Raw genomic sequence first — 23,785 nt, forward strand, 5'->3', positions numbered from 1 at the left:
TTTCTTCTTCTAAGATAATTATATACCTTCTTGAGTGTGGAGCCTCACCATATAGGCTCAATGGCAGCTAGGACTATGCCAGATACATACATTTTCCCATGTATCTGTATTAGGGGGTATATTGTTCATAGAGATTATCCATTCCTCCCTAACACTGTCAGCTTAGCATATACAGAGGATTATAAACAGGTGAAATATATCACCTGGATAGATAAGTCATAATCCTTTTTTCCAGAAGAAAGTTGGAGGAATATCCATCTAAGCATATTGTCTTGGTTGAATCCTATATTGAGAGTGAGAGGAATAGGCTTATAGTATATTATATGACCATGCAGAATATGCATATATTTACCACCAGAATGAGTCATTTTTTAAAATTTCAAAATAAGTCAAGAAGAGATAAAAACTTTTATATAGCCTAATTACTACTTTTTACTGGGCAACTATCAGTCAGTCAGTTCAGTCACTAAGTTGTGTCCGACTCTTTACAGCTCCATGGACAGCAGCACGCCAGGCTTCCCTATCCATCACCAACTCCCGGAGCTTACTCATACTCATGTCCATCAAGTTGGTGATGCCATCCAACCATCCCACCCTCTGTCGTCCCCTTCTCTTCCTGCCTTCAATCTTTCCCAGCATCAGGGTCTTTTCCAATGAGTTAGTTCTTCGCATCAGGGGCAACTATATATATATATTATATATGTATATAATATATATTTTATATATAATTTATATATTTTTATATTATTTTATATATTATATGTTATATAAATAATAATTTTTATAATATATATAATAAAAATAATTTTATATATAAACAATATATATATTTGTGTCTCTATGATATATATTTTATATATACATATATATGTGTGCATACAGTTTATATTATACACACACACAGAGATAGAGAATGAGTCTCTGTCTCTCAAGGGTGCATCAAAGTTCTAAGAGCTACTTGATTCTAGGATAACACAATCATACATATATATCCTGTGACCTTTCTATGATTTAATCAAAGAAAATAATCTAAGATAGCAAAATATTTATATAAAAGAATATAGTAGCATCATTTATAACAACAAAAAATCTAGAAATAACAAAATATTCAGTGTGAGAGACTGCTAAATAAATTAAAGCATACCCGTGCAAAGATATATTATAAGTCATCACAAATAAAATCTATTTAATGGCATGGAAAAATATCCTCAAGGGCATATCAAGTGGAAAGAAAAAGATCCAAAGTAATATACATAGTATGCTTCAAATTTGAAGAAACAAACAAAAAGAAAAAAAAATATGCATAGAGAAAAAATATACAATAGTATGTGTAGTATCAGTTATATCTGGGTGGTTGGTATTTTTGCTTCTTTTATATTTTTCTCCATTTTCCATATTTTCTACAATAAGCGTATTTGTTTTATATTTAAGAAAAACATGTTTTAAAACCAGGCATGCACGGTGAGTTAGCCAGAGATGCAAACAATCCAAATAATTTATTTGACTAGTATAAATATCTGATATAACTTGTTACTCCCATTTCTTAGGAATAATATAAATGGCAAATACCTGTATCTCTCTTTTCTAACCACTGATTGCAGTTTGATTGTTTCTGTGGGGTTACTAATCTAAAATACAATAAACAACATTTTTATATTATTTACTGAGTTGATCATTTCAGAAAACAAGTCAATTTATGATTTTTAAAGGTTACCTGAACTGCATAACATTTTGTGAATTTTTAAAAGCCGTAACATGTGTACATTTTGGATGGTTATTCACAGTAGAGTCATTCAATACCTGAACAAAAGAAATTAAGCATTAGAATTGACTATACAAAACAATAAAATGTTTTGCTTGCCATGGCTACTCAGGGCTCTCATAGAACATTGTCATTCACCTCATCATCAGTATTATTATCAACACTGACGAGTACAAACATTAAATGAAACCACTGCATGCAAAACATTAAGTCAAACACTGGGAAACAGAAAGGTGAGTCTCAAGGAATTTGATGTTTTTGAAAAGTATAATTACTATGCCTGATAGTATATATACATTTAAGATAAACTTAAAATTTTGTCTTTCTTATTCATGATTAATTAAGTGAATCTTAACTCTTAGTTTAATTAATTTATGTTCAGTTCAGTTCAGTCGCTCAGTTATGTTTGATTCCTTGCAACCCCATGGACTGCAGCACGCCAGGCCTCAATATCCATAACCAACTCCCGGAGTTTACTCAAGCTTATGTCCATTGAGTCAGTGATGCCATCCATCCATCTCATCCTCTGTCATCCCCTTCTCCTCCCGCCTTCAATCTTTCCCAGTATCAGGGTCTTCTCAAATGAGTCAGTTCTTCCCATCAGGTGGCCAAAGTACTGGAGTTTCAGCTTCAGCATCAGTCCTTCCAATGAACACCCAGGACTGATCTCCTTTAGGATGGACTGGTTGGATCTCCTTGCAGTCCCAGGGAGTCTTCTCCAACACCACAGTTCAAAAGCATCAATTCTTCAGTGCTCAGCTATCTTTACAGTCCAACTCTCACATCCATACATGATTACTGGAAAAACCATAGCTTTGACTAGATGGACCTTTGTTGGCAAAGTAATGTCTCTGCTTTTTAATATGCTGACTAGGTTAGTCATAAATTTTCTTCCAAGGAGCAAGCGTCCTTTAATTTCATGGCTGCAGTCACCATCTGCATTGATTTTGGAGCCCCAAAAAATAAAGTCTAACACTGTTTCCACTGTTTACCCATCTATTTGCCATGAAGTGATGGGACCAGATGCCATGATCTTAGTTTTCTCAATGTTGAGTTTTAAGCCAACTTTTTCACTCTCCTCTTTCACTTTCATCATGAGGCTCTTTAGTTCTTCTTTGCTTTCTGTCATAAGTGTGGTGTCATCTGCATATCTGAGGTTATTGATATTTCTCCCAGCAATCTTGATTCCAGCTTGTGCTTCATCCAGCCCAGCGTTTTTCGTGATATCCTCTGCATAGATGCTAAATAAGCAGGGTGACAATATACAGCCTTGATGTACTACTTTCCCTATTTGGAACCAGTCTGTTGTTCCATGTCCAGCTCTAACTGTTGCTTCCTGACCTGCATACAGATGTCTCAAGAGGCAGGTTAGGTGGTCTAGTATTACCATCTCTTTAAGAATTTTCCACAGTTTGTGGTAATCCACACAGTCAAAGGCTTTGGCATAGTCAATAAAGCAGAAGTAGATGTTTTTCTGGAACTCTCTTGCTTTTTCATTAATCTAACGGATGATGGCAATTTGATCTCTGGTTCCTCTGCCTTTTCTAAATCCAGCTTGAGCATCTGAAAGTTCACGGTTCACATACTGCTGAAGCCTGGCTTGGAGAATTTTGAGCTTTACTTTACTAGCGTGTGAGATGAGTGCAATTGTGCAGTAGTTTGAGCATTCTTTGGCATTGCCTTTCTTTGGGATTGGAATGAAAACTGACCTTTTCCAGTCCTGTGGCCACTGCTGAGTTTTCCAAATTTGCTGGCATATTAGTGCAGCACTTTCACAGCATGTTTTAGGATTTGAAATAGCTCAACTGGAATTTCATCACCTCCACTAGTTTTGTTTGTAGCGATGCTTTCTAAGGCCCATTTGACTTTGCATTCCAGGATGTCTGGCTCTAGGTGAGTGATCACACCATCATTATTATCTGGGTCGTGAAGATCTTTTTTGTACAGTTCTTCTCTGTATTCTTGCCACCTCTTAATATCTTCTGCTTCAGTTAGATCCATACCATTTCCATCCTTTATTGTGCCCATCTTTACAAGAAATGTTCCCTTGGTATCTCTAACTTTCTTAAAGAGATCTCTAGTCTTTCCCATTCTATTGTCTTCCTCTGTATCTTTGCACTGATCACTGAGGAAGGCTTTCTTATCTCTCCTTGCTAGTCTTTGGAACTCTGCATTCAAATGGGTATACCTTTCTTTTTCTCCTTTGCTTTTCACTTCTCTTCTTTTCACAGCTATTTGTAAGGCCTCCTCAGACAGCCATTTTGCTTTTTTGCATTTTTTTCTTGGGGATGGTCTTGATCCCTGTCTCCTATACAGTGTCATGAACCTCTGTCCATAGTTCATCAGGCACTCTATCAGATCTAATCCCTTGAATCTATTTCTCACTTCCACTGTATAATTGTAACGGATTTGATTTAGGTCATACCTAAATGGTCTAGTGGTTTTACCTACTTTCTTCAGTTTAAGTCTGAATTTGGCAATAAGGAGTTCATGATCTGAGCCACAGTCAGCCCCCGTTCTTGTTTTTGCTGACTGTATAGAGCTTCTCCATCTTTGGCTTCAAAGAATATAATCAATCTAATTTTGGTACTGACCATCTGGTGATGTCCATGCGTAGAATCTTCTCTTGTGTTGTTGGGAGAGGGTGTTTTCTATGACCAGTGCCTTCTCTCGGCAAAACTCTATTAGCCTTTGCCCTGCTTCATTCTGTACTCCAAGGCCAAGTCTGCCTGTTACTCCAGGTGTTTCTTGACTTCCTACTTTTGCACTCCAGTCCCCTATAATGAAAAGGACATCTTTTTTGGGTGTTGTTATTTCTAGAAGGTCTGGAGGTCTTCACAGAACTGTTCAACCTCAGCTTCTTCAGTTTTACTGGTCGTGGCATAGACTTGGACTACCTTGATATTGAATGGTTTGCCTTATAAATGAATAGAGATCATTCTGTCATTTTTTAGTTTGCATCCAAGTACTGTTGCAGTACTTGGATGCAGTCTTTGGATGCAATTAACTTATGTCTGTGTCTCTAAATCCCCTAAACCCTCTAGAGTGGAATACAGGAAAGGAAAACAAGTTAAAAGAGTAAATCCTGAAAACTTCTTCTTAAAACATGTATGACACACATGGCAGAACTAATATACTGTTTTTAACTTTAAATTTTATGTAATGCTTAAATCACTGCTTTACTAATGTTTATACTGTTTCAAGTCTTTCATTCTCCCCGAGTCACTCATTTTGAAGAGTTACTGGTTTTTCTTATTTTACCTGTAATTAAAATATCTTTAATAGGAAAGTTTATCCAAATACTTCTGTTGTAACAGCCATTGGTCTTAATTCTGTCATTTTTATTTTGCTTTTGTTGTTGTTGTTCAGTTGCTCAGTCATGTCCAACTCTTTGCAACTCCATGAACTGCAGCAGGCCAGGTTTCTCTGTCCTTCACCATCTCCCAGAGCTTGCTCAGACTCATGCCCATTGAGTCAGTGATGCCATCCAACCACCTCATCTTCTGTCATCCCCTTCTCCTCCTTCCTTCAATCTTTCCCAGGATCAGGGTCTGATTTCCAATGAGTTGGCTCTTCACATCAGGTGGTCAAAGTATTGGAGCTTCAGCTTCAGCATCAGTCCTTCTGATGAATATTCAGAATTGATACCCTGTAGGATTGACTGGTTTGATTTCCTTACTGTCCAAGGGACTCTCAAAGAGTCTTCTCCAACACCACAGTTCAAAGGCACCAATTCTTTGGCGTTCAGCCTTCTTTATGCTCCAACTCTCACATCCATAACGACTACTGGAAAAACCATAGCTTTGACTACATGGACCTCTGTAGGCAAAGTAACATCTCTGTTTTTTAATACACTGTCTAGGTTTGTCATAGCTTTTATTCTAAGAAGAAAGTATCTTTTAATTCTGTGGATACAGTCACCATCTGCAATGATTCTGGACCCAAGAAAATAAAGTCTATCACTGTTTCCCCATATATTTGCCATGAAGTGATGGGACCAAATGCCATGATCTTTGTTTGCCTCTCAGAAGACATTTGACAGTATCTGGAGATATTTTTGATTGTCATAAATTGCAGATGAGGTGCTACTGGACTCTAGTAGATCACCAGAGTAATTTTTTCTGTGGACATCCCCACAATAAAGAATTATCTATCTGATCCAAAATGTCAACAGTGTCACTGTTGAGAAACTCTGATGTAAGGTTTGACAGAATTCACCTGAAAAATTGAGTCTGAAGTTTTCTGGAGGGCATGTGTGGTAGAGGGAAAAGGGAGGGAAATAAGGGAGAAATGAGGGAAATAGGCATTTATTCACATTTCAGTTTCATTTACATTTCTATTTCTTCTAAGTTATTGATCTATTCATGTTTTTCTTTTTCAATCTAACAATTTATATTGTCCAAAAAATTTTCCATCTCACCTAAATTTTCAAGTTTGTTGGTATATAATTTTACATAGTATCATCTTAGGACTTTGAAAAGATTTCTTTCATAGATGTAGTGATACACACTTTTCCCTCACTTTATAGTTTTCTTTTTCGAGGGGGGACTTCTCTTTCTTTCTGTACACTTGCTGAAACTTATTAGTGTTTGGCTATATTAATTGACCCAATTTTTAAATTTCATAAATTTCTGCTTTTCTCTATTAATTCCTACTTTTTTGCATTTATTATTTTATTTTTGTATTTTAAGTTAAGCTTTTCATACTTTAAGTTCAACTTTTCAGATTCATACTTAATGTTTGGCTGATTTTAATCTTCCTTATTTTCTAATATGTTTGTCTTCAAACATAAACTTCTCTCTGAAGACTAATTTGGCTACATTTCACAGGTTTGGGTTTATAGTATCCTTTTAAATAGTTTTTAAATTCTATTTTTATTTCTTCTATAACCCCAAAGTAATTTGAAAGCATGTGAATTATGGCAGAAAATGAAGATGAACTAAAGAGTCTCTTGATGAAAGTGAAAGAGGAGAGTGAAAAAGTTGGCTTAAAACTCAACATTCAGAAAACTAAGATCATGGCATCCAGTCCCATCACTTCATGGGAAATAGATGGGGAAACAGTGTCAGACTTATTTTTCTGGGCTCCAAAATCACTGCAGATAGTGACTGCAGCCATGAAATTAAAAGACGCTTACTCCTTGGAAGGAAAGTTATAACCAACCTAGACAGCATATTAAAAAGCAGAGAAATTACTTTGTCAACAAAGGTCCGTCTAGTCAAGGCTATGGTTTTTCCAGTGGTCATGTATGGATGTGAGAGTTGGACTATAAAGAAAACTGAGCACCGAAGAATTGATGGTTTTGAACTGTGGTGTTGGAGAAGACTCTTGAGAGTCCCTAGGACTGCAAGGAGATCCAACCAGTCCATCCTAAAGGAGATCAGTCCTGGGTGTTCATTGGAAGGACTGATGCTGAAACTGAAATGCCAATACTTTGGCCACCTGATGCAAAGAACTGACTCATTTGAAAAGACCCTGATGCTGGGAAAGACTGAAGGCAGGAGGAGAAGGGGACAACAGAGGATGAGATGGTTGGATGGCATCACCAACTCAATGGACATGGGTTTGGGTGGACTCCGGGAGTTGGTGATGGACAGGAAGGCCTGGCCTACTGCAGTTCATGGAGTCGCAAAGAGTTGGACATGACTGAGTGACTGAACTGAACTGAATTTCCTTTTACTCAACCAAATAGTTTTCTGAGGAGAAGGCTATCTTTTTGTTTAACTTGTTTAAGTTTTTTTATGTTATGGTTAGTGAAGATAGCAGCTTTTTAGAATTGGAGGAGATATCCTTTTTGTTCTAACAGTCGATTTTGGTAAATAGTGCAAACAAAATTTAACTGAATTATGTGTATGTTGGGCACAAAGTTTACTATTTGTGTTTGATCCTCTACATCCTTACTTATTTTTCATCTATATGATTCATTCTTGTTGGCAGAAACTGCTAGTTTTCTATCTTCTTCAAAATCTACATTTCCTTTATGTTCTGATTTAAAAAGCAAACAAACAAAAAGCCCACCATGTTTGTCAACCTCTCTGCAGATAGAGGTAACCATGTTACAAAGTTCTTGTCAATGAAACATTAACATAAATTGTTTAAGGAGCTTCCATGAAAGATCCTTAAAAATGAGGCTTACTCAACTAGACTTTTTTCCCCTTCTTCTTTCCTCCCTAGAAGGAAGATATGATAGCAAGTTGTAATGGTTATTCTAACCATGAAATAACCTTGAGGTAAAAGCTTAGCATAAGGATAGCAGGAAAAGAAAACACCAATGGAACTCAAGAAATGATGACATTATGGAGATGGTGCCACAATTTCCCTTTCAATTTAATTCCTTTAGAAATGTCTTTTAGATTTTGGTCCATTGGGTACAAGGATTGATATTTTCAAATATCTTTTATTTTTAGAAGTAAAGGAGAAGGCTACAGAATATGTTCAGGCTACCATACAAAACTCCTAAGTTTTTCAGATCCTGATATTGTACTAATGGCTAATTTAATATATTTATAACACATACACACACACACACACACATCCTAAATGCAGTGCATTCACTATATCATTTAATGCAAGCATTTAATTTGTACTAGTAAAAAAGAAATACCTACACATGCATCATTTTCTTTTTGCTTGAAGTCAACACTGGCAAGCTTTGACTGCCTCACAGAACTTTCTTCTTTTTTATCTAGATTATTAAATTGTACAACTTCAAATCAGTTCCAGAAATAGAATCAAATGTCATGTCCAACATTTAACCTAACCTTGTAATTAAAAAAATCAAGTTATAAAAATTTAAAGTAAAGAATTATGAAATTATTACATAATCTTAATTCTTCAATATATAATAGCTACTAAAATAACCATGTATGTAAAATGAAAAACAGCTGATTAAAGAGAAATAAGTAAATTTTTTAAATTAAATTTTAAAAAGTAGCTGACAAAACTCATCTTTATAATGGGGAACCAAAGAACAAAGAGTGGTGATGTAAATGATTGGGGAATAAAACAGCTAGTGTAGTTAACCTAGCACAATGTAGTTAATCTATCCATTGAATAAAACATGATTCAAATGTCTCAGTAACTAAGTCACAATATCATTACAAGTCTCATCACCATGGGGTCGCAAAGAGTCGTACACAACTGAGTGACTTTAATCATACATACTGACAATACAACCTCTCAAATGAAAAACATACAATTATTCATCCTCTTCTGATAGCTGGAAACCAAACTAAAACTCTTTTTTAAAAAAATCATGAGTGGTTTCTCTCTCAAAAAGAAAAATGTTATGTATAGAAGGCATATCTTGGTTGCTCTCAGAAAGAACCGAAGTGGCACTTTATGAGTCTATAAGTCTCCAGTATTGTAAGCTCTTGCTTACACCAAATGATAACTAAAATGGCTCCTTTCTATTTCTTCTTTTACATGTTCTCAAATAAAACTAAGTTTTTGAATAATAAACAGATACTATACCTATAACTCTTGGTTCTGAAGAATGCATCTTTATTGGTTTGACTAATTTCTGAGATTCATATGGAAGAAATAATTGATTGTTTTGAGGGGTTTTGTTCAACATAAGTACAGGTTGTGGATCTTTTTCAAAAATTCTAAAGAGAAGAGTGAATAATATTAAATATTAGCTAAGTAAAAATTAGCATATTTTAAAATTAGAAGAGATATTTAGATATTATAAAGCTAAAACTCCTCAAATTGTATAGAATATGTAATCAATTTTAAATGTAGAATATCTGTTCACATAAAGAAAGTCCCATTTTAAAGTTTACCTATACCTTTCTCTCGGGGCTTCCCTGGTGGCTAAAATGGTAAAGACTCTGCCTGCAATGCAGGAGACCCTGCTTGGGAAGATCCCCTGGAGAAGGGAATGGCTACTCTCTCCAGTATTCTTGCTTAGAGAGTCCCATAGACAAAGGAGCCTGGCGGGCTCCAGTCCACGGGGTCACAAAGAGTCCAACATAACTTAGCAGCTAAACCACCACCATACCTTTCTTTCAATTCCTTTCTCTTTTCTACATTTTTATTTTTTTCTTCTAGAGTTTCTGGAAGATTCTTCATTTCATAATGTCTTGCAATCTGCTAAAAAGAAAAATGACAAAGCAAAACAAAATAAATATCTGCAAAGCATTAAGAAACATTTGGTTATCTTAACTAATGAATATGATTTTTTCTACATAATCAAAAGATTTATATTTTTGGTAGTACTAACAATCTTTTAGTGAAAGTTACTAAACCAGTCAAAATTAACAATAAATCATACTCCTTTTATTTTTCCTTACAACTCCATTAGAAAACCTAGATTTCCATCAACTTTCATTCTTTTTAAAAAGGACAATCAGAAGCAATGTAGACATTGATTCCCTACATAGGGATGTCCAATAGTTACTATATATTTTAAAGAAAGTGACACCCACTTTCTTCTTACTAAAATGATATTACTGTTATGTGGAACCTCTTGCCTATGGATGATAAATATACCATCTTTAAAACAATTTTCATAAAATTTAGAAAATTGGCCATTCAACTTTTTAAGTGACTTTGGTGGCTCTCATACTCATCAATTAAAGCCACATTTCAATAGATGACACTATGAATTTATTCAAGAAAGTATCATGTATCATCAATCTTTTTTTTTTCATGTATCATCAGTCTTAAAGGCTAAAAACTAGATATGGCCTAGCTTTATAAAGATTGCAGTCATAAATTTTCTAGATTAAGTTTTTTAAATCATTTAATAACTTGTTTTCCTTTTTGACAGCACTGCTGTAAGCTCTGTTAATGCCTTTAAATACCTATTATTAAAGCTCCAACTTGCTCTTTCTTTATCTTCTTTCCTTAGCACTCAAAGAAAGTTAAACTATTTCCCAAAACTCAAAGTTGAATATACTCAATACCTAAAAACATTTTGGCTTCAAAGGTAATCTGAGGCAAATAAATTATTGAGTTGCTTTAGAAATAGCTCTTCTTAGACTGTCATCTAACATACCACTACACTTATACATTAACACACATATTAGAAACATATAACAAAATTAATACCTGGTTTAAATAATTAATTTCTATTTCCATGTCATCTATTTCTTTCTTCAAGTCACATGATCTTTTGGAAAACTGGTTAGCATGTTTAAGAATATCTTGTGTTTTGTATCTCAAATTAACCCTTTTATGTTAAGGAACTATCTTATATAAATAACTTTCACATTTATAATATAAGAACTGTATCAAAAATAATTAGTATTATGTAAAATTAATTATATATATTATGTAAAAATAATTATTCATATACACAATATGAATAACAGTATCTGAAAACAGCAGAAAGACTAGTACAAACATCTGGCAAACTGTCAATTTACTGTTTGTCTACATTATATACTTAGCTTAAAAATAACATTTCATCAAAATACATGTTAGGATTTTTTCTTTCAGTTAAATTTTTTCACAGGGCAGTTTTTTACTTTTATTTTTTATCCGTTTATCATGTCATTTGGCATGATGAACATAATCAAGTCCAAACTTAACTGCTTCAGTTTCTATAATTTATTTGTTCCAAGATCAACGTTATAAATCCACTCAATCTTCCTTTTCTTGCTCTTTACAGTCTATCTGTGTACCAAAACCCAAAAGAGAGCTATATCTTCTGTTTGAACTTTCTGCCTGAACTAGATTTACACTCAATTTGAAGTAGAGAATCTCTCAGCTGTTAACAAACATTCTGCATCATTACTAGTTTCTACAATTTCCTAAGTTATTCTGAAATCCATTAGGAAAATTTTTAAATGTATAGAACAGTGCTAATGAACAAGAACTCCAGAGAAAATCTTTGCCAGACCTTTCCTATTTCACTAAAATTTATGATTTATATGCTAGAACATAAAATATCAAATGAACATTAATTATAACACTATGCTGTTATCATAATATCAATTTAAATTTTTTAGATATAGACATGTAATTCCTAGTCTTCAACTCTCCCCACCTTCATCACTTCTTCACGTCTGTCAAACAGTCTTATGTCTCATCCGTTTCTACAATCCAAGTCCTTAAACCCCTGCTGTGCCTTCTGCATCTACCACCAACCTCTGCCTCTCCCTACTGAAAATTAAAACACTCACAGTTTAGTAGAGGAAATGGACATGCAAACAAGTAATTCTATTGTAGTGGCAATGTATTAGATCAGCAGCAAATGAACAACTAAGTACAGAACAAGCTAAAACCCAAACATGAAGAGAGCAAACAGCAAAGGAGTTAAAAGGATAATTTAGGATGAAGCAAGGTAGAATGCAGGGATAAAGAAGACTTAGTACAAACAGTGGAGTTATAATCTGATAGGAAAGCATATGAAGGATTGTAGAGGTTGGAAGAGGATTAAAGTTCCAAGTTCATCATGGGAGATCTCCTTGACAAACAGATGAGACTTAGACCAATTAAAAATTACTTAAGCATCTAATACAATGCCACTGCATTAGAATTACTAGTTTACATGTTTATTTCCTCTACCAAACTGTGAGCTCCTTACAAGAAAGTTCTGTATCTTCTTGAGTACTTCCCAGCACAATGTAGATACCCAATAAACTGTGACTCACCTCTTTACCATCTTCCATCCTAATAGGAAATAATCAACTGATTTAATTCAAACTCTTTGGTAAGACAAAGCAAAATAACTTTTTCATTGGTTTGGTTGTTAAGTTATGCCACTTAAAGACAAGTACATATACCACTTTATTTGCATTAAAATTTCTTGCTTTTGATGACATGCACATATAGGAAAACTAATTCCAGATGATCTTTAAAGTAATCTCTTAATTTTTTAATTAAACAAAAACCCAAATCAATGTAATAGTCACAGGGAAACACAGTAACAGCTAGAATACAGAAACAATACTTATCAACTAAAAATTACAAGTAGAAATACTACTGTGGATACATATGTAGTGTCCAACTGGTAAGTGATGGAAAGGGAGCAGGCACTGAAAAACAAAACCATATTTTAGATTTATTTATGATATTATATTCACTACAAGGGTAATGTTAGTAAAACAGTATGTATCAAAAATATGTATGTATCAAACAGTATGTATAAAAAAATTAATACCTAAAAATTCCATAAAAATATTTTCATTCATTTTCAGTTGTTCAGTACATGCCAACACTCTGTTTTGAATTTCTTCATATTCTCTTTTCTTCTCATAATATTCATGTGAGAGGGGTGTTTCTGAGAATTTTAGTTGGTATTGCTTTAAAACATCTTTATACTGACATATATAACCATGGTATACTTTTCTGTTAAAATTAAAAGAAATTATGTCAATATAACAAAAGTGTATCTAAAAACTTTCTAAAATCACTTGTTAAAGCTACTAAATTAAGCATAAAAGACAAGCTAAAAATCTACTTATTTTTGCTTCACTCATTTTGCTTCACTTTTGCCCTTTAAACTTTTCTTAACTCTATTAAACTTTTCAATTTTCTACTCTTATTCTTCACTACCTGAGTTACTCACTCCTTTAGTTCAGTTCAGTCACTCAGTCGTGTCCAACTCTTCACCACCCCATGAATCGCAGCATGCCAGCCCTCCCTGTCCATCACCAACTCCTGGAGTTTACTCAAACTAATGCCCATCGAGTCCGTGATGCCATCCAGCCATCTCATCCTCTGTCGTCCCCTTCTCCTCCTGCCCCCAATCCCTCCCAGCATCAGGGTCTTTTCCAATGAGTCAACTCTTCGCATGAGGTGGCCAAAGTACTGGAGCTTCAGCTTCAGCATCAGTCCTTCCAATGAACACCTAGGACTGATCTCCTTTACAATAGACTGGTTGGATCTCCTTGCAGTCCAAGAGACTCTCAAGAGTCTTCTCCAACACCACAGCTCAAAACCATCAAGTCTTCGGCACTCAGCTTTCTTCACAGTTCAACTCTCACATCCATACACGACTACTGGAAAAACCAAAGCCTTGACTAGACAGACCTTTGTTGGCAAAGAATGTCTCTGCTTTTTAATATGCTATCTAGGTTGGTCATAACTTTCCTTCCAAGGAGTAAACGTCTTTTAATTTCATGGCTGCAGTCACCATCTGCAGTGATTTTGGAGCCCCAAAAAATAAAGTCTAATACTGTTTCCACTGTTTCCCCATCTATTTGCCGTGAAGTGATGGGACCAGATGCCATGATCTTAGTTTTCTCAATGTTGAGTTTTAAGCCAACTTTTTCACTCTCCTCTTTCACTTTCTTTTTTTTTTCACTCTCCTCTTTCACTTTCATCAAGAGGCTTTTTAGTTCCTCTTTACTTTCTGCCATAAGGGTGGTGTCATCTGCATATCTGAGGTTATTGATATTTCTCCCAGCAATCTTGATTCCAGCTTGTGCTTCTTCCAGTCCAGCGTTTCTCATGATGTACTCTGTATATAAGTTAAATAAGCAGGGTGACAATATACAGCCTTGATGTACTCCTTTTCCTATTTGGAACCAATCTGTTGTTCCACGTCCAGTTCTAACTGTTACTTCCTGACCTGCATACAGGTTTCTCAAGAGGCAGGTCAGGTGGTCTGGTATTCCCATCTCTTCCAGAATTTTCCACAGTTTATTGTGAGCCACACAGTCAAAGACTTTGGCATAGTCAATAAAGCAGAAGTAGATGTTTTTCTGGAACTCTCTTGCTTTTTTGATGATCCAGCAGATGTTGGCAATTTGATCTCTGGTTCCTCTGCCTTTTCTAAACCAGCTTGAACATCTCGAAGTTCACAGTTCATGTGCTATTAAAGCCTGGCTTGGAGAATTTTGAGCTTTACTTTACTAGCATGTGAGATGAGTGCAATTGTGCAGTAGTTTGAACATTCTTTGGCACTGCCTTTCTTTGGGATTGGAATGAAAACTGACTTTTTCCAGTCCTGTGGCCACTGCTGAGTTTTCCAAATTTGCTGGCATATTGAGTGCAGCACTTTCACAGCATCATCTTTCAGGATTTGAAATAGCTCAACTGGAATTCCATCACCTCCACTAGCTTTGTTTGTAATGATGCTTTCTAAGACCCACTTGACTTCACATTTCAGGATGTCTGGCTCTAGGTGAGTGATCACACCATCGTGATTATCTGGGTCATGAAGATCTTTCTTGAATAGTTCTTCTGTGTATTCTTGCCAACACTTCTTAATGTCTTCTGCTTCTGTTAGATCTACCATTTCTGTCCTTTATTGTGCCCATCTTTGCATGAAATGTTCCCTTCAGTTCAGTTCAGTTAAGTCGCTCAGTCATGTCCAACTCTTTGCAACCCCATGTATCACAGAACGCCAGGCCTCTCTGTCCATCACCAACTCCTGGAGTTTACTCAAACTCATGTCCATTGAGTTGGTGATGCCATCCAACCATCTCATCCTCTGTCGTCCCCTTCTCCTCCTGTCCCCAATCCCTCCAGGCATCAGGGTCTTTTCCAATGAGTCAACTCTTCGCATGAGGTGGCCAGAGTATTGGAGTTTCAGCTTCAGCATCAGTCCTTCCAATGAACACCCAGGACTGATCTCCTTTACAATAGACTGGTTGGATCTCCTTGCAGTCCAAGAGACTCTCAAGAGTCTTCTCCAACACCACAGTTCAAAACCATCAATTCTTTGGCGCTCAGCTTTCTTCACAGTCCAACTCTCACATCTATACATGACCACTGGAAAATCCAAAGCCTTGACTAGACAGACCTTTGTTGGCAAAGTAATGTCTCTGCTTTTTAATATGCTATCTAGGTTGGTCATAACTTTCCTTCCAAGGAGTAAGAGTCTTTTAATTTCATGGCTGCAATCACCGTCTGCAGTGATTTTGGAGCCCCCCAAAATAGTCTGACACTGTTTCCACTGTTTCCCCATCTATTTCCCATGAAGCGATGGGACCGGATGACATGATCTTAGATTCCTGAATGTTGAGCTTTAAGCCAACTTTTTCACTCTCCTGTTTCATTTTCATCAAGAGGCTTTTTAGTTCCTCTTCACTTTCTGCCATAAGGGTGGTGTCATCTGCATATCTGAGGTTATTGTTCCCTTGGTAGCTCTAATTTTCTTGAAGAGATCTCTAGTCTTTCCCATTCTATTGTCTTCCTCTATATCTTTGCACTGATCATTGAGGAAGGCTCTCTTATCTCTCCTTGCTATTCTTTGGAACTCTGCATTCAAATGGGTATATCTTTCCTTTTGTCCTTTGCTTTTCACTTCTCTTCTTTTCACAGCAATTTTAAGGCCTCCTCAACAGCCATTTTGCTTTTTTGCATTTCTTTTTCTTGGAAATGGTCTTGATCCCTGTCTCCTATACAATGTTATGAACCTCCATCCACAGTTCTTCAGGCAGTCTGTCAGATCTAATCCCTTGAATCTATTTCTCACTTCCATTGTATAATTGTAACGGATTTGATTTAGGTCATACCTGAATGGTCTAGTGATTTTCCCTACTTTCTTCAATTTAAGTCTCAATTTGCCAATAAGGAGTTCATGATCTTAGCCACAGTCAGCTCCTGCTCTTGTTTTTGCTGACTGTATAGAGCTTCTCCATCTTTGGCTTCAAAGAATATAATCAATCTGATTTCGGTATTGACCATCTGGTGATGTCCATGTGTAAAGTCTTCTCTTGTGTTGTTGGGAGAGGGTGTTTTCTATGACCAGTGCATTCTCTTGGCAAAACTGGAAGGTGTTGTATGTCTTCACAGAACCAGTCAGCTTCAGCTTCTTCAGCCTTAGTGGTTGGGGCAGTACTTGGGCCAGTATTTGGGTACCAAAACGCAGTACTTGGGTGCAATCTCAAAAACAGCAGAATGATCTCCATTCATTTCCATGGCAAACCATTCAACATCACAGTAATCCAAGACTACGCCCCAATCAGTAAGGCTGAAGAAGCTGAAGTTGACCGGTTCTGTAAAGACATACAACACCTTCTAAAACTAACACCAAAAATAGATGTCCTTTTCATCACAGAGGATTGGAATGCAAAAGTAGGAAGTTAAGAGATACTTGCAGTAACAGGCAAGTTTGGCCCTGGAATACAAAATGAAGTAGGGCAAAGGCTAACAGAGTTTTGTCAAGAGAACACACTAGTCATAGCAAACACTGTCTTCCAACAACACAACAGACAATTCTACATGTGGATATCACCAAATGGTCAGTGCCAAAATTGATTCTATTCTTTGCAGTCGAAGATGGAGAAACTCTATACAGTCAGCAAAAACAAGACCTGGAGTTGACTGTGGCTCAGATCTTCAGCTCCTTACTGAAAAATTCAGACTTAAATTGAAGAAAATAAGGGAAACCACTAAGTCATACATCAATTATACCTCAATAAATCTGGGGGGAAAATAGTAAGAAGAAAAATTAAAATTAAAAATAAAATTTATACTGTTTTTATCCAATTATGTTAAAAATAAAAATATTTCAATTTTTTAAATTAAGTGAAATTATAGAATGTGTTCCAAGGTCCTCACTTTGTTTCATTATATTCACTAACTACATTTAATCCCCCAAACCAAGTGATTTAATACACAATAAACCCACACAAATATTAATATTTCTCCATCAGAATATAATATCCTACTAAACAACTGAAAAACACAAATTTTATATAAAAATACCCTTTAAAAGCCAATATTCCAATTTTCTCATAAGCTAACTTTATAACTAACTACTCCCTAAGGTGTTTGACTATAGAAACTCAGTCATAAAAAACATTACTTGAAGCACTCTGCTTTATATTGCTACTGATAGCTACTATGTTAAGGACATGTCTAAATATATCCAAGGTTGGAAAGAGCTTTATAACAAATAGGTAGGCCAACAATGACAACCAAAGAGTCCAAAACACTGGATTTACTTTTAAAAAATTCTGTGTACATTTTTCAATTAATATTTTTACAAATAATGTCTTATTAAAACTAACTTATAGAATTGATAAGCTTAAATAAATATTTATACTGTACTTGTCTTTTTCAATAGTTTCTTGATAAATAACAAATTGCTCCTGCATGTAGTCTTCATGTTTATGAAATACATCACATGTTGGCTTCCAGCTATGGAAAAAAAATACTGTAATTAGCATCTCAGAATAATAAATTGAAGAAATAATAAAAATGAATGTAACCACTTAAACAATCTTTCCTTTCTTGGAGAAAATAAGCTTACATCAAGAAAAACATTCCCATCTCCCATCATCACCACTATGACCATACATGCAATTGTATACATGTTTGAATATCAACATCCACTAATTTTTACATAAAGTTTGTTCGGGAACCATGACTAGGGAAGGAACAAATGTGACATGCCTGGACTGTGTATTGCTATGACATCTCTGTAATATACTCTGCAACACTCTATATTGTGTTGAGCGTTGGCATCAGGCTATCTTTCTCATCATACTTATAAGATCTTAGTTAAGAAATTCTACTGGAGTAAATATTTATAGAGTTGTTGCTGTTCAGTCGCTAAGTCATAACCAACTCTTTGCGACCCCATGAACTGCAGCATTCCAGGCTCCCCTTATTTTACTATCTCCCAGAGTTTGCTCAAATTCATGCCCACCGAGTCAGTGATGCTATCTAACCATCTCATCCTATGCCACTCCCTTCTCCTTTTGCCTTCAATCTTTCCCAGCATCAGGGTCTTTTCCAATGAGTTGGCTCTTCGCATCAGGTGGTCAAAGTATTGGAGCTTCAGCTCCAGCATCAGTCCCTCCGATGAATATTAAGGGTCAATTTCCTTTGGGATTGATGGGTTTGATCTCCTTGCAATCCATGCAGCTTTCAAGAGTCTTCTCCAGCACAATTCGAAAGCATCAATTCTTTGGTGCTCAGTCTTCTTTATAGACCAACTCTCACATCCGTACATGACTACTGAAAAATGGACTCTGCAGATTTTTGTAGACAAAGTGATGTCTCTGTTTTTTAATATACTGTTAATGTTTGTCATAGCTTTCAATGAGCAAGTGTCTTTTAATTTCATGGCAGCACCTGTCACTGTCTGCAGTGACTTTGGAGCCCAAGAAAAGAAAATCTGTCACTGCTTCCACTTTTACCCCTTGTATTTGCCATGAAGAGATGGGATCCGGTACCATGATCTTAGTTTTTTGAATGCTGAGTTTTAAGCCAGCTTTTTCACTCTCCTCTTTCACCCTCAAGAGACTTTTTAGTTCCTCTTCACTTTCTGCCATTAGAGGGGTATCATCTGCATATCTGAGGTTGTTGCTATTTCTCCTGGAAATCTTGATTCCAGCATGTGATTCATCCAACCCAGCATTTTGCATGATGTACTCTGCATATAAGTTAAATAAGCAGGGCTAGCATAAGGGATAAAGGGAGGCTTTTTTCTCCTTTGAAATTTAGAAACTTATACCCTTCTGAATTTGAAACAAACTAGACCAAATTGAATTATAAAATCAGACAGTAAGGATAAAATGAATATTCTGCTTACACATTTGTTTTTATTACATGACTGGAAAGATGTTGCCAATGCAAAAAATCTAAAATTAAGCATATGCCACTGCAGCTTACATTCTAAGTATTGTTCAAATATTTCCTCCAGATCTTTTCTAGTCTTTTTTATTTTTCAGATTCAAAAAGTACTCATACCCACCTTGGAAGCACAAATGTATACATAAGAAAATAATTATCATCCATATTCTCAACACTGAATAATAACCACTAATATTTCAATAATTTACTTCCAGATTTTACTAGAAACAGGGCTTCCCAGGTGGCACTAGTGGTAAAGAACCCACATGCCTATGCAGGAGACATAAGAGATGTGGGTTTGATCCCTGGGTTGGAAAGATACCGTGGAGAAGGGCATGGCAACCCCCTCTAGTATTCTTGCCTAGAGAATCCCCATGGACAGAGGAGTCTGGAGAACTACAGTCCATAGGGTCACCTAGAGTCAGACATGAGTGAAGCGATTAGCATTCACAAGCAGACACATATAGTTTAACATATTTGAGATCATATTCACATATACAACATATTCACCTTTATCACTTACTTTTAAACTATATACATTTTCTTTGTCACTAAGAATTCACTGTAAAGGTTTTAATAAATACAACATATTACTCATTCCAATATTGTTAGCCATTTTAGTTAGTCTAAGTTTCTCTTAAGAACTTGTACTTAAATGTTTGCCTGAGTTTTCAATCATTTCCTTAGACAATATTTTCCAAAATGGAATTATAAGATCAAAGGTTATATATACATATATTCTGAATATTTTTAAAATTCCGTAAGAACTGTATGTTCACTGAAAAGATACTCATTATAAGCATTTTGATGTACATATGTCTAGACTTGTCCTAATTACACATACATAAATACACAATTACTACACTGAGTTCATTCTATGAATGCTGTTTCAATGTTTTGTTCAATTTGTAACATACTGTTAACACATTTCATGTCAATAAATATTGACATACAGCATAAATTAATAGACTGTTTACTGTTCATTCATATGGATGTACCAAAATTCATTTAAACTATTACCTAATAGTGAACACTGAGTTGCTTCCAATGTTTTCCTATCATAAAAAGGCTGATATAAATATGTTGTTGTACATTATATCTTTGAGAAAATACCTATTTCCTTACAAAAAATTATCAGAAATGGTACCATTTAATCAAAAGTCATGCTTATTTTTAAAGTCTTTAAAGTATGCAGATATGTCATCCAAAAGGTATACACCAGTGTATATTCCTACATTGTATTTTTTTTATACATTTTATACATTCCTACAGTGTATAGGGCCTACATATGGCCCTACCATAGTGTGGCCTCGGGCCAAACTACAGGGAGGGAACACAGCCCCATCCATCAGCAGAAAATTGGATTAAAAATCTACTGAGCATGGCCTTGCCCATCAGAGCAAGACCTGTTTGCCCCAGAGCCAGTAACTCTAATCAGGGAGCTTCCACAAGACTTTTATCCTTATCCACCAGAGGGCAGATAGAATGAAAACCACAATCACAGAAAACTAATCAAACTGATCACATGGATCACAGCCTTGTCTAACTCAATGAAACTATGAGCCATGCCATGTAGGGCCACCCAAGACAGACTGGTCATGGTGGAGAGTTCAGTCCACTAGAGAAGGAAATGGCAAACCACTTCAGCATTCTTACCTTGACAACCCCATGACAGTAGGAAAAGGCAAAATGTTATGACACTGGAAGATGAACTTCCCAGGTGGGTAGGTGCCCAATATGCTATTGGAGAAGAGGGAAGAAATAGCTCCAAAAGGAATGAAGAGACTGAGCCAAAGTGGAAACAATGCTCAGTTGTGGATGTGTCTGGTGGTAAAGATAAAAGTCTGAAGCTATAAAGAACAGTGTTGCATAGGAACCTGGAATGTTAGGACCATGAATCAAGTTAAATTGGAAGTGGTCAAGCAAGAGATGGCAAGAATGAACATCAACATTTTAGGAATCAGTGAACTAAAATGCACTGGAATGGGTGAATTTAATTCAGATGACCATTACATCTACTACTATGAGCAAGAATCCCTTAGGAGAAATGGAGTAGCCCTCATAGTTAACAAGAGAGTCTGAAATGCAGTACTTGGGTGCACTCTCAAAAATGACAGAATGATCTCCATTCGTTTTCAAGGCAAACCATTCAATAGCACAGTAATCCAAGTCTATGCCCCAATCACTAATGCTGAAGAAGCTAAAGTTGAACAGTTCTATGATGACCTACAAGAACTTCTAGAACTAACACCAAAAAAAGATGTCCTTTTCATCATAGGGGACTGGAATGCAAAAACAGGAACTCAAGAAGTAACAGGCAAGTTTGGCCTTAGTGTACAAAATGAAGCAGAGCAAAGGCTAACAGAGTTTGCCAAGAGAATGCACCGATCATAGCAAACACCCTCTTCCAACAACACAAGAGACGACTACACATGGACATCACCAGATGATCGATACTGAAATCAGATTGATTATATTCTTTGCAGCCAAAGATGGAGAAGCTCTATACAGTCAGCAAAAACAAGACCAGGAGTTAACTATGGCTCAGATTATGAACTCCTTAGTGCCAAATTGAGACTTAAATTTAAGAAAGTGGGGAAAACCACTAGGCACAATTCAGGTATGACCTAAATCAAATCCCTTACAATTATACAGTGGAAGTGAAAAATAGATTCAAGGGATTAGATTTGATAGACAGAATGCCTGAAAAACTATAGATGGAGGTTCATAACATTGTACAGGGGGCAGTGATCAAGACCATCCCCAAGAAAAAGAAATGCAAAAAGGCAAAATGGTTGTCTGAGGAGGCCCTACAAATAGCTGAGAAAAGAAGAGAAGAGAAAGGCAAAGGAGAAAGGAAAAGATATATCCATCTGAATTCAGAGTTCCAAAGAAGAGCAAGGAGAGATAAGAAAGCTTTCCTAAGAGATCAATGCAAAGAAATAGAGGAAAACAATAGAATGGGAAAGACTAGAGATATATTCAAAAAAACTAGATATCAAGGGAATACTTCATGCAAAGATGGGCACAATAAAGGACAAAAATGGTATGGATCTAACAGAAGCAGAAGATATTAAGAAGTGGCAAGAATACACGGAAGAATTATACAAAAAAGATATTAATGACCCAGATAACCACAATGGTGTGATCACTAACCTAGAGCCAGACATCCTGGAATGTGAAGTCAAGTGGACCTTAGGAAGCATCCCTACAAACAAAGCTAGTGGAGGTGTTGGAAATTCCAGTTGAATTCCTCAAAGATGATTCTTAAAGATGATGCTGTGGTTAATGCTACACTCAATATACCAGAAAATTTGGAAAACAAATTTTCAGCAGTGGCCACAGGACTGGAAAATGTCAGTTTTCATTCCAAAGCCAAAGAAAGGCAATGACAAAGAATGCTCAAACTACTGCACAATTGCACTCATCTCACACACTAGAAAAATAATGCTCAAAATTCTCCAAGCGAGGCTTCAACAGTACATGAACTGGGAACTTCCTGATGTTCAAGCTGGATTTAGAAAAGGCAGAGGAACCAGAGGTCAAATTGCCAACATCTGTTGGATAATCGAAAAAGCAAGAGAGCTCCAGAAAAACATCTACTTCTGCTTCATTGACTATGCTAAAAGCCTTTGACTGTCTGAAAAATTCTTAAAGAGATGGGAATACCAGATCACCTTACCTGCCTCCTGCAAAACCTGTATGCAAGTCAAGAGGCGACAGTTAGAACTGCACATGGAACAATGAACAGGTTTAAAATTGGGAATGCAGTACATCAAGGCTGCATATTATCACCATGTTTATTTAACCTATATGCAGAGTACCTCACTGGGAATGACGAGCTGGATGAAACACAAGTTGGAATTAAGATTGCAGGAAGAAATATCAATAACCACAGATATGCAGATGACACCAACCTTATGGCAGAAAGCAAAGAGGAACTAAAGAGCCTCTTGATGAAAGTGAAAGAGAGGGTGAAAAAGTTGACTTAAAACTCAACATCCAAAAAATGAAGATCATGCCATCTGGTCCTATTACTTCATGGCAAATAGATAGGGAAACAAAGAAAACAGTGACAGACTTTATTTTCTTGGGCTCCAAAATCACTGCAGATGATGAATGCTGCCATGAAATTAAAAGACACTTGCTCCTTGGAAGAAAAACGATGACCAACCTAGACAGCATATTAAAAAGCAGAGACATTACTTTGCCAACAAAGGTCTGTCTAGTCAAGGCTATGGTTTTTCCAGTAGTCATGTATGGATGTGAGAGCTGGACCATAAAGAAGGCTGAGCTGAAGAATTGATGCCTCAACTGTGGTGTTGGAGAAGACTCTTGAAAGTCCCTTGGACAGAAAGGAGATCAACCAGTCGATCCTAAAGCAAATCAATCCAGAGTATTCACTGGAAGAACTGAAGCTGAAGCTCCAATACTTTGGCCACCTGATGTGAAGAGCTGACTCTTGGGATGCTGGGAAAGACTGAAGACAGGAGGTGAAAGGGATAACAAAGGACAAGATGGTTGACGGCATCACTAACT

General features: G+C 36.1%; 1 protein-coding gene across 1 annotated transcript in view; it reads right to left on the reverse strand.

The window, feature by feature from the left end:
• The window catches only part of C6H14orf39 (chromosome 6 C14orf39 homolog), a 50,952-nt gene that overhangs the window by 22,216 nt on the left and 4,951 nt on the right, over positions 1-23,785 (reverse strand). The window contains exons 5-13 of the mRNA XM_020909975.2: positions 17,717-17,806; positions 12,873-13,060; positions 12,705-12,747; positions 10,817-10,937; positions 9,765-9,856; positions 9,236-9,369; positions 8,371-8,447; positions 1,715-1,800; positions 1,570-1,628 (exon numbers count right to left, since the gene is read on the reverse strand). Of these exons, the coding sequence (XP_020765634.1) occupies positions 1,570-1,628; positions 1,715-1,800; positions 8,371-8,447; positions 9,236-9,369; positions 9,765-9,856; positions 10,817-10,937; positions 12,705-12,747; positions 12,873-13,060; positions 17,717-17,806 (890 nt within the window). The remainder of the gene's footprint in view (positions 1-1,569; positions 1,629-1,714; positions 1,801-8,370; positions 8,448-9,235; positions 9,370-9,764; positions 9,857-10,816; positions 10,938-12,704; positions 12,748-12,872; positions 13,061-17,716; positions 17,807-23,785) is intronic.

This window comes from Odocoileus virginianus, chromosome 6 (assembly GCF_023699985.2).
Source record: "Odocoileus virginianus isolate 20LAN1187 ecotype Illinois chromosome 6, Ovbor_1.2, whole genome shotgun sequence".
Taxonomy (NCBI): Eukaryota; Metazoa; Chordata; class Mammalia; order Artiodactyla; family Cervidae; genus Odocoileus; species Odocoileus virginianus.